The following is a 12,737-nucleotide window of genomic DNA, read 5'->3' on the forward strand; positions in this document are numbered from 1 at the left end:
AAGGTGGGGTGGGGGCACATCACTACCTTGATTGACAATCCCCCCTAGACTGCATCCCACAGAGCAGGGTCAGCTCTCCTAAGGGAAGTCTGTGAGCTTGGACCCAAAAGGAGGGCACACGGGCGGGGTGGTGGTGAAAAGCAAGAAGTAACTACCACAAGTGGTATGAACCCAGAGACTTTCTGTTTACCTCAGCGAGAAGAGGAAAATGGCAGCTCTAGCTTCCTGGAAACAAATGATCTAAAAATGTAAAGAACAAAGTTCACTGAATCAGTACCTGATTCCATCTTCTGGAAGTTCAACATAACCTAAAGCACTGGTGGCTTTGGCTGTCCCGTTTGGTGTACCTGGGCTTTAAAGGCATCTTCACCTTCATGTATTCCACCCCGAGCAGTGTGGCTGTGCTAGCATACGTGACAAAGCAGTACAGCACAGTGGCGCCCCACAGTGGCATGGAAGGCACCCGTCATCCCCACCATACAGGCATCACTGGGCAGGGGTGATCAAGATTGGAAAAGCTGCCCTGGCTGAAAGGTTGCCAGTTCGATCCCTGGTCAAGGTCACATGTCCAGGGCTGAGGGCTTGAACCTTGGTAGGGGGCGTGCAGGAGGCAGTCGATGCATGTTTTGCTCGCACACTGATGTTTCTCTCTCTCTCAAAATCAATAAAAGATCTTAAAAAATACATATTGGAAAAGCTAATGTCCTCACCTTCTTCTTAAATGTCATGGCTGATGCCAGAGTAAAAGTCCCAAGATTCTATGATTCTACTGGTTTTCTTTGCACCAAAAGGGAGGAACGTGTGCACCAGGAACCAGACTGAAAGTCAAAACAAGGTTTCTCTCTGAATATTCAGGTGAAGGTGGCTGCACAGTGAAGAACTCTTGGAGGTCTTGTCCAGAAAGTGCACTAATGTGTCATTTAGATCCCTAACTCCACCTAGGCCAGAGGGGTAAAGGTGTAGTAGCCACTCAACTCTGGCTCACAGCAGTGAGATTACAGAAGCCAAAGGGAATGTCCTAACTTGCTGCTGACTTCAGGAAGGCAGTTTTATACTGATTTCCTTCGAAGATTCCCAAGAGATGGTAGGTTTCTTAATGTCCAGATCCTTCAATACGAAGCATCAATTCAATGATGCGGGGAAAGGCAAAACTGGGCACTCTTCCTAAACAGGTAGAGAGGCTACCGAGGATAGTGGGATTTAGAGCCTGATCCACACTGCCTGGTGGGCAGATTCTCTCCCAGCGCCTGCAGCATCTTCCTGACATGGGGCTACGCCTGAAAACAGCAGATCTGTTCCTTTCACTCACAAAACATTTGCAAATCTCAATCACGGGAAGCTTGTCCGTGTGTCCGTGCTTCAGTTCATGTTTGTCTGGCTGTGGCTCCTCCCAGCAAATGCCTAAATGCCCTTTAGACTTAATACAAAATCATTCTTCTGTGAAGTCCTGTGCTTTTCACCAGGAAGAGTTTGTGTCTCCTCTTCTCTCGTGGCATTAAATGCACACTTCCATTGCAACATTAATTATATGCACTTAAATTATATATAGTTCTGAGTTCCCTATTAAATTGTATGCATATATAAGATGAGTCTATTTGTGTGTCCCTATAGACTCTTTGCTAGTGTTCAACAGAGTTCCCAGAGTAAGCAGTGGGCACAAATGGATCACTAAATAAACAGAGGAAGAAGAGTGAACTCAGAAACTCCAAACTTGTTTAACCTAAGGTTTCATTCATCCATCAAGCATTGGACATGCCTTGCAAACATTTAAATTTTAATTCATGTGCTGGAAAAGGGGTCTAAATATTTTGATGTACATTTACACACACATGCACACAAAATGTATTTCTGTTACCTGTATGATATCAGCATCGTAGAACTGGCCTTCAGACACTGACACATGGTAAACGCTTTGACCAAAGCGTGGTAAATTATCATTCACATCTTGTATCAAGACGGCTACTTTGCTGTAGGCTCTATGCCCACTGCTTTCAGCTAAAACGATGAGTCGTACTTCATTTCTGACTTCAAAATCGAGAAACTTGGGTTCTTTCACAGTGAGTTCTCCTATTTGTATTCCCAGGGAGAAAAAAATAAAAGAAGTTGATGTTGTAGCTATTATTTAAGAAGTCCCAAATCACCTTTGACTCAGGTGCTCACATGCTCACCTGTCCCTCAAAGCCCCCTGTTGGCTGGCCTCCCTCCTCTACTGACTGGTGTCGTTGTCACAAAAGTGAGAGCATGCAGGTATCTGCAAGGTTCAAACATGTAGGAGGGAAAGAAATTATAAACTATCTGAAATCTGGTCACTGTCTCTTAAATCATCGTTCTCTCTCCATAACTGGTCCATCACCATGCCTGGAAAATCTACTTTTCAAGCATCACCTCTCTCCATCTTCACTGCTTCTGCCCCACTCCAAGCCACTGGAATTTCCCATCTTGTCCCCTGCATTGGCCACTTACCTGGTCTCCCCAACAACCCAGTTCCCATTTTTAATTAAATAATACAAACGACATTGTCATTGTCCTGTGGAAAACCTTCCAATGGCTTTCCACAGCGACTGTGACCAATTTCAGCATCTTTAACCTCCGAAGGGCCTCTCCCACCTCAGGAGTCTCATCGTGTTCTTCTCCACCTTGGTCTCTCTGCTCTGGTTATAACACTCATAAATGTTCAGTTCCTCAAACACTCATTTCAGAGTTGCTATGTATGCCTTTCCATCTGCCTTCAATAATCTCCACTCCTGTGCTTCTTCAGGGATCTTTCCAGGCCACCCATCCCCCTACCATCACTGTCAGCCCCCCCAGGAATCTCACAAACACCTGCTGTACTTTGTTCACCTGCTTCAGTCCAGTTACTCCTTGTGATTTAGTTCTGCAGGGTGGGGAGGGTTACCTGCCTCTTACACCATCCTATCGAGGTCCGGCATACAGAAGGCATCCAATAACATTTGTTACAACTTGTATAAAAAGCACAACCAGACTAGGGAAAGTGACCCTTGGGGTTGTGCCATGTTTAAGTTTCTCCCTCAAATTAACAAAACTCCTCCCCTGACATAATTTACTTGTTTGGTTTCTACTCTGTCTTTTCTTCCCCCTTTTCAACTAATTTTCTTACTGAATTTATTGTTATTTTTATTATGATGATTTACTTGGCTCTCATTGTCAGAGATACAATCGAATGGGGATTTGCTAAATGAGCCTTGATTTGGAGTTCGAGAAACCTGAACCCAAGCATAGATCCTAAACCTGGCTGCTTAATTTAGATAAATTCCCTGACTCCACCACCACTCACTCTGTGACCTGGAGTCAGTTATTCAGGTTCTACAGAGCTGAGTCTCCGCTTCTGTGAAATGGGGACATTAATAATGACTTCATAGGGACACTGTGAGACATAACATAGTGCACATTTAGAATGTTTCTTTGTAGTCAGATGGTATAAATTCCAGCGTTGTACCTACATCTCTCTTCCCCTCCACCACTAGTTATAGATTTAATATGAATTTAGAAAGAGAAAATTTAATAGCCATAGACTGTTAGAGAAATGTTATCATCTGGTGAAAGACCCTGTTTCTGGATATCTGGCCTGGAAGCCACAGTTCTTAGTGCAATATCTGAAGCAGTTTCCTAGGTAACCAACCTAATCCAAGAAATATGCTAACTTTGGGGTTGAGTATTTTGGGGGGATCTTATAGCTTCTATTCTGTTATTAAGAAAAATTAAATATTTATATTCTATATGAAGAATTCACTATATTACCAAATTTAAAACTTCATAAAATCACTTTTGTTTATTGTCATCAGATTTAGTTATCAATTCAGAACTAAAACCAAGTTACTTTTACAAACCACAGTCTGATGTTACCAACACCCCTGACAAAATTTAGAATAGCTCTAACTATTGGCAGCTGGAGAATCATTCAGGTGCATTTTGATGAGCAGGGAAGGAAAGAAGCTGGTCTTTAGAAACCTTCATGAAATAGGGATGGAGCCCACGCCCCCAAACGGCAGAGAAGCCCCAGTCTGAGGTGGGTCCAAAGGTCTCATCTGGAGCCCTGTCTGCACCGAGCAAGGCACGCAGCTTGTTCTCATGTGCTGTTACTACTAGTCAAGGAGAAATACAATGGAAATGCAATACTAAATTGCCAGTGTCACTGAGTAGAAAGTGTGCCAATTACAGTGCAGATCAAAGTGGGGTTTTTAATAAAAGGCTTGTGTTTGGGCTTTGATAATTGGAATTTTGAACTTGGAATGGATCTGCAGCTCTAATGCTTTCCTTGCTTGGTTTTTATTTTTGGCATAATAATTGGCATATGCTGGGAAAGTTATGCAAGTGGAAAAGACAATAACCAGTCTGTGAGATAATTCACGGCTGGCGCACCTACCAGATCCACATTTTGCCTTGGATGATATATACGCATATTTTTCTCAGAGACAGCAAGGATTTACTGCCACCGGTGAGATGAAAGTACTCCTGGGCTCTGTCTAACAGTATGGGCAGAAGTCCATGTTTTCCTTAGAGTAAGGGCCTCACAATACCAACTTCATGTTCATTCTCATATGTTAGAGTGCCAGTTACACAATAACTTGAGAATGAAACTGTAGTAATATTTTCCTTCTGATATATGTACATATATAGCTTTTGTCCAAGTTGTAAAATACACATCAAAATGAGACTATGAGTGTTCAAATGCTAAGCGTTTGATAGCATACTCAGGTTATTTCAGTCAATTACAAACGGTTCACATGCACAGTGTATACCCAACCGAAGCAGAGTGTGATAAATATTTATGTTTTCCCCAAGCTTTTGAACTCTATCCTGTTAAAGCTGCATCCTTGCAACATTGAAAGTTTGATCATTTTTGTTTTATGTCAATCTACCAAATAATGAAATGAATACTACCATCTGTTAATGACATACACAGCGTTAGTCAAACTCCAAAATTCCTGCTGGTTTAGACAGTGAGTAGTAGATGTTTTTAAGTTAAAGTGACAAGAAGTTTGGACACAAAAGTAAACCTCTGGTTACGGAACGCAGGGCAAACCCTGGCACAGACAGAAAACACAGTGCCCATCAGAGAGCCAACTAATCATAACTATTTAACCAATAACTAATGAAATGGTTTTCTCCCATTTTTACCAGTAAGAAAAGTAACCACAACTTAAACTCCAGTGATTTATCATACATACCGGTTTTCTCTTTTAGCTGGTATATAGTTTAAAGTACATATTCATAAAATATTTAGACATAACCATAAAAGACAAATTTAATATCATACTTAGCAATTTTTAAAAATGTTTCTTGACAGCAATATGATAAAATATACGTTGAAATTATTTTCATGATGAAAAGAACTAAAATGCTTGATAAATATGTGTGTGTGTGTGTGTGTGTGTGTGTGTGTGTGTGTATTAAAATGCATTGCTGAGTTGGTACAGTAGTAGGGAATCCTCAGAGGACAAAAAATAACAAAAACACACAAAAATAACCCGCATAGACACAGACAACAGCGTGGTGATTACCAGAGGGAAGAAGGTGCGGGGAGGTAGAAGAGGGTACAGGGGGGATAAATGGTGATGGAAGGAGACATGACTTGGGGTAGTGAACACGCAATATGATATACAGATGATGTATTATAAAGTTGTACACTGAAACCTATATAATTTCATTAACCAATGTCGCCCCCAATAAATTCAAGAAAAAAGAAAAAAATAGAAACCATAAATAAATAAGTAAATAAATGAAAACAGTAATCCAGGAAGGTAAGCAAGCACTAAATCCTGTTTTGTTAAAAGGATTTCTAACACAGCTTCCTTCTTTGGGATTCATCTCTGATAGCTGCACAGGGTGTAGAAAAACAAGGGAAGAAGCCTGAACCCACAAAAGGTGAAGTGTCTAATAGGAAAATCAGAATAGAGCTATAAACCCAAAGGCTCCACATCCTCCAAATGAGTGATCAATATATAAAAAAAAGACTAAAAATGGATGCACAGACACTTGCTTTTCTTGACAGTGGTGTTGACTGGGAGGAAAAAAAAAGTGTCTGACTATAACTTATTAGCATAAGCCTGAATTTATGGTAACCAAACTATCATAGCAATATATTTTTTAAAACCCTCAATAATTAGATTTAAGCTAAGCTTTGCTTGATGATGTGTCCAAGTGATTTGCAGAAGGAAAAGCAAATCCTCTCTAAAGGGAAGAAATTCAACCCAGGCTTCAAAACTTCTCACAAACAAAACAAAACAACAACTATAAAAATGTTTCAAGGGCATTAAGCAGTACATAGTTAAGCACAAAAATCACAGAGAAACAAGGCATCGTGAATGACAGCTAGTAATCCACAGATAGCAAAACAAATCTTCAAGCACTTAAGATGCTAGAATTATTGGCCACAGAATATGCAATTATTATATATGTTTACATAGCCAAAAAGAAGCTTGGGAACATGAGCAAGAAACAAGAGATGATGTTTTTAAAAGACCAAGAAGAGTTGAAAAAGAACCCAAGAAAATTTCTGGAAATGCAAATTATAATAGTTCTCTAAACTAAAAAGGGACAAAGAGCTGAAAAACATGAAAAAGAGATGTAGGAGAGAGTCATACGCCTAATATTTGTTTAACTGTAGTTCTGAAAATATACAAATAAATGATATTTAAATCAAAAGCTTACTTATTAATGCACCTATTGGAAACCAGAAGACAGTAGGATAATATCTTTAAAATGAAAGGAGAAGGTAACTGAACCTAGAATTCTAAGCCCAGAAAAAATATCTTTTTAAAATAAGGATTATATATAGTCATTTTTAGACAACAAAACCTGAGAAAGTTTACTATAATAGCCCTTCACTAGAGGATGTATTTCGGGCAGAAAGAAAATGATACTAGAGAAAAGTTTGAGACATAAGAAAGAACAGTTAGAAAAGAGAATAACAAAGAAGCAAATGAATCTATTTAAAAATTTTAATAATCCCTAATTTGAAAAAACTAAAATATGGTCAACAAAAGCTTATAAATAGAAAAAGACATATTTGGAGATAAAGAATTCTAAGACTCTTGTATCATTCAAGAGCAAAATATTGGTTAATGTTAAACTTTAGTTATATATGTTAAAATAGCTAAGCTAACCATTAAAAGAAGAGAAATAGCTGTGTAACTTCCAACAAACACAGGGGAAAATAGTCATTTTCATACAATGATGGTATATGTTGAAGGTACAGAAAAATATCTAAATTAATAAGTTTACAAGTTGCTAGGTACAAAATTAAAATATAAAAGCCAACTTCAAGTATGCACACCAGCACTATCAGAGAAAGCATTTTCCCATTTACTTTAGCAAGACGAAGTATAAAGTATTTAGGCTAAATCTAACAAAAAAATATGCAAGTCTAGTATGTAAACAGATTAAAAGTTTGTTAAAACATATTAAAGAAAAAGATTGGTGTGATTTTCTATATTATCCCTGGTTTAGAAGAGAATAATGTGGCCCAGCCGGGCGTGGCTCAGGGGTTGAGCGTCGACCTAGGATCCAGGCGATCGGGGTTCGATTCCCGGTCAGGGCACATGCCCGGGTTGCGGGCTCAATCAATGACCCTCTCATCATTGATGTTTCTATCTCTCTCTCTCCCTCTCCTTTCCTCTCTCTGAAATCAATAAAGATATATTTAAAAAAAAAAAAAGAAGATAATAATGTAGAGATATAGGTTTCTCCCAAACTGATATTTAGATTAATACAATTCAAATAAAAATTCCAACCACCTGCATGCCCATCGATGGCTGAATGAGTAAAGAAAGCCTGGTGTGCACATGCAACAGCGAACACTGCCATGGGGGACAACATGGATGAACCCCGAGGACGCTATGCCAAGTGAAGCAGTCACAGAAAGATAAATGTTGCATGACTGCACTTCTACAGGGTGTGAAAACAGTCAAGCTCCTGGAAGCGGGGAGTAGCACGGCGGTTGCCAGGGTCGGGGAGGGTGAAATGGGGGGTGGGGGGTGCTGTCCAGTGAGCACAACGTTTCAGTTTTGCGAGAAGAATAGGCTCCAGAGATCTGCTGTGCAACGCTGCGCTTTTAGTTAACAAGACTGTATTGTACATGAAAAACTTAAGTGGGTAGATCTCACATTCAATGTTCTTACTACAAAAAAGAAAGAAAGCAAACAAAAAAGAAAACTTTTAGTAGACGATTGTCATCTATGATACACAGTGATACGGCGCTTTCTGAGATTTGAAAGGAGGACACTGTGGCCTGATGATTAAGTTACTTCGTTTCTAGATTGGAGTTATCTGATTATTTTTTGGCATTTTCTTTGTTAATTTGGGTGAGGTTTCACCTGAAATCAAACGTGCATGCCATGGGTATGTGAGTTACATGCATGAAGACGTAGACAGCTGTACATCACTCCAAAATTTATGAGCAAATATCCTTTCCTTGAAAAAAAAATGCCAATAGGTATGTGTGTAAAATTTCACAAGTGAAGTCAATAATTTATATTAGCGCAAAGGGTCAATAACAGCTAAGATACTCACGAAGAGCATGAAGAAGGGATAAATATTGGGGGGAAGTGGCAGCTGCCCTGATATGAAGACTTAATATAAAGCCAATGTAACTGAGTGTGTCATCGGTGTGCAGATACACAAGAAATGAATGGAAAAGAGTGACAGTGCAGTAAAAAGTGATGGAAACATGGCATATGACAATGGTGAAACTGCAGTTCACAGGAGGACGTTATGGCCATTTAGAATAACTGGCAATCTCATTTAAAAAAAAAAAGGAAAGGAAAGGAAAGAAAAGAAAAGAAAAGAAAGTTACACCTAACTCACATAAAACACAAGTCAATTTTAGATACCCTAAAGATATAAATGTGCAACACAGGAAAGCTATAAAATTTCAAAAGGCAATGTAAGAATATCTTCATGATCTCAGGGTAGGGAAGAATATCTTAAAACACTTACAAAAAGAGCAAATCATAAATTAAGAAATTGATTAAATCTAATTCACTGACATCAAAACATGCCATGAAGATAATGAAAGACAAGTCACAAACAGTAAAAAAATATTTGCATCAAAAAACAAGGGATAAATACTAATCAAATATATTAAAAATCCTTACACAAACAAGCCAGTAAAAAAATTAGGCAAAAGATAGCAATAGGAATTTCACAAAGGAGAAAACAGGAATGCTCAAGAAACTGTGAAAAAAATTCTTCAATTCATTAGTAATAAGGAAAATGAAAATGAAAATCCATGAGAGACCATTTCACAGCCACCAGACTGGCAGTAGAAAGCAGGATGTGAACAACCATGAGAGCCGTCGCTCAATCCTGGTGGAATGTAAAGTGTGGGACAAACCACTTCACGCAACCAACTCCCACTATCTGTAAAGCTGAAGAATGCATCCTCTGAGGCATAGGCCCAGCCTAGACGCTGGAGCCTCAGGAACTCCTTCCCTGTGCACCACAGGCATGCATGAGATTGTTCCTAATAGCGCTTGTCACGACATCCCCAGACAGGAAAACCTCACTGTCCATCCACAGCAGCATGGATAAATAAGTTGTGATAGAGATTTACAGCAGAACACCTTAAAGAAGTGAAAAGGAAAGAATCCCAACTACACACATTAGCATGAATAACTCTAACTTTGAATTTAAAATTCTAATCCCATAGAACACATAGAGTATGAATCCATTCATAGAAAATTCACAAATAAGCAAAATTAAAGTTTGACATGTAGGAATGCATTTACGATAAGTCACAGGGGAACGATTATTCCAGAAGCCAGAACACTGGTCAGCCTGGAGCAGTGGAGGGAAAGGATGCAATTAGAGAAAGGCACAAAGGGGGTATTGATGACAATGGTCGTGTTCTAGTTTATAACCTTGGCAGCAGGTACATGTCATTCTTTGCTATTCCTCTTAAATGTGTACAACAGGGTCTATGCACCAGAAATGATAGTAGAAATGCTGAGCAAAAGAATCAAGTCATAGAAGAGTACATTCAGCATGATTCTATTATGTTGTTTAAATCAAAGTAAAACTAAATAAAATAGTGTTTAGGGATTCCAACACAGTGGGAAAGTTATAACGAAAAAAGGAGTTATCAAGACCAGATTCCAATTACTGATTACTGATGACCTCTAGGGTGAAAGAAGAGAGATGTGAGAGGGAAGGGAAACACAGGGTATTCCAAGGTTCTAGTAGTAATGTCTCATCACTGGAGACAGGTAGCAAATACATGGGTTTTTATTTTACTATTGTCCATTACACAGTTTTATATGTCTTAATATATCATTCTGTAGCTATCTCACAATAAAAATTTGAAATAAATTTCAACATAAATAAATGACTACTTAATTGAAAAAACAGTTTTCTGTGGATGACCTCTTTGGACTAACACTAGGAATATTTTATCTGCATTTTAATGAGATACTCTAGAAAATATTAGGCCAAGCCTAGGCCATGTCAGGAGTGAGACAGCAGAAAGATTTGGGTGGCTTGGGAAAATATGCAAGCTCTGTTCTCCTTTTTCCTAAAGGTCCTAATATTAGCTCCTTTCCCAGAATCCTCAGGCACCTGGACTGCTAGATACCTAAGGCCCGGTCATGTATGCAATGGCCCTCTTGCCAACAGGCTTCCTGTACCACACTTTAACCAAAAGATGGGGTAAAGAGATGAGGGTTCCTAGCAGAATACCTCAGAAAGCTCCTGACCAAAGGCTGTGTGGATCAAAAAGTAATACCACTATCCTGGACAAGAAGGCATTTACTTAAGAAATTACCCCCTCTCAATTCTTCCCATGTGCATGTAGTACAGATTAAATGAGGAAGTTCTATGGTAATATAGAAATAATCAAAAACATACTTCTTGAGGGTTGACAACGAAGCTGTAGATATGTATCTACTACATAGCTGTTAGTCAAAAAAGCATGTTTTAAATAATCAATTGATATTCATTTAAAACACATTAATGGTCTTGTTAAAGCTAAATTTAATACATGCTGTATTTGGAAGTCATTTCTTTACCATCATATAGAAACCTTTCCAGCTGTCCTCTCTTGTTGCATGGCTGACACTCAGTGGCAAATTGGAAGAATCTGATGATAATTCCCTAAGGCTAGACATGTGTGTTTATTTTTAATTCAACATCAGTATCAACACTCTCCCTACTATATCTCTAAGTCTCCCAAGTAGACGGGTAGAAATCAATTTATCTCAAAAATTCAAAGAGTAAGATAGGAACTGTCTAATTTGGAAGTGTAAAGAACAGAATTCTTAGCAAGAACACGTAAATAAGTTCATAGTTCTTGATTTCCCACAATTTCTCAGCAGTTACCATAAAAAACTTTCTTGTTTACCTTTTAAATTATTTACCTGTAACACTTTCTACCTTTCAAGCGTTGTTTCCCTTGGAGAAGTATTTATTACTAGTAACATTAAAGTTGCTACTGGGGAGAGAAGACTTACCTGAGTTGGAGCAGAGGGAAAAAACTCCATCTTCATTTCCACTAAAAACTGAATATTTAATGCTATCTTGAATTGAGTCAGGAGCGAAAGCTTTTACAGTCACGATAGAAGTACCTGTAAAAGTGCAGTTAAAAGAAAAGAAATTTCAGGGAAAAACAAGAGCAAACACTGGGTATTTATTATTGGCCTACTCCATTTTCATGTGTTCATTCATTTAATGATTACTTATTGAGTGTCTTCAATAAGCCGATCCCATGTTAGCTGCTGGGGAGACAGTGACAAGCAAGATAGAAAAGATCTCTGTCCTCGTGATGGTTATTAACTGATGGGAGGATACAGACAATAAACCATCAAACAAATACATAATCGAGGTTGATTTCATATGTGCTAAGTTCCTTGGAAAGAAATAAACAAGGTTATATGATAGAAAACACTTCTGTTGTGGGGGAGGCAGACACTCCTTTAGAGACGCCTCAGCGTTTGAGCATCAACCTAGGCTCCAGGAGGTCATGGTTCAATTCCCGGTCAGGGCACATGCCCCGGTTGTGGGCTTGATCAATGACTCTCATCACTGATGTTTCTATCTCTCTCTCTCTCCCTCTCCTTCCTTTCTCTGAAATCAATAAAGATATTTTTTTTAAAAAAGTTTTAAATACATCATTCTGAATGCTATGTGGAGAACAAAGAGGGGTAAGAATTGAGCACAGAGACCAATTAAGGTAATACTGGAATAGTCCAAGCAAGACAAAACCACCTAGGATTGTGGGAGAAAAGACGGAAAATACTGGAGAGGTTGAAGACACATTCTGACACACTTCCTTGAACATTAAGTGGAATATGGGAAAGGAGGTAACAGGTGTATAAATATTAGAAATCTTCCCTCAACCAGTTTCCAGTATAGTTGTAGGTAAAAGCAGCCCGACTAGAGGGTAACCAAGTTCTTAATTGCATATCAATTCATTCGAGAATTGTTAAGGTACTGCAGGAATAGTCAAGAGATAACTTGAAGGAAAAAAAAAACACCAGAAATTGAGTTAGGTGTAGGAAATAGAGAGGAAAGAAGGAAGTCATTTCGGGTTATAAGGAACTGACCGATTACCAGCATGGAAAGAGAATCAGCAAGGACTGTTAATGGCAGTATGGTAACTAGTATCATTAGAACTGGGACTCCACTGAAGTGCTCCTGAGAATCCATTTGGGTCCTAAGTTAGCTTTGTTGTCTTCATTTGTAACATCCTGTGCCTCTTGCTGCTCACCTCTGCTTTGCTTCCT

The 12,737-nt window shown here is 38.8% G+C and overlaps 1 protein-coding gene across 1 annotated transcript in view; it reads right to left on the reverse strand.

Moving 5' to 3' along the window:
• The window catches only part of DCHS2 (dachsous cadherin-related 2), a gene marked incomplete at its 3' end in the record, with an annotated part of 174,089 nt that overhangs the window by 17,854 nt on the left and 143,498 nt on the right, over nucleotides 1–12,737 (reverse strand). The window contains exons 14-15 of the mRNA XM_081135422.1: nucleotides 11,466–11,579; nucleotides 1,856–2,067 (exon numbers count right to left, since the gene is read on the reverse strand). Of these exons, the coding sequence (XP_080991548.1) occupies nucleotides 1,856–2,067; nucleotides 11,466–11,579 (326 nt within the window). The remainder of the gene's footprint in view (nucleotides 1–1,855; nucleotides 2,068–11,465; nucleotides 11,580–12,737) is intronic.

This window comes from Miniopterus schreibersii (assembly GCF_964146895.1).
Source record: "Miniopterus schreibersii genome assembly, chromosome: 4".
Classification (NCBI taxonomy): domain Eukaryota; kingdom Metazoa; phylum Chordata; class Mammalia; order Chiroptera; family Miniopteridae; genus Miniopterus; species Miniopterus schreibersii.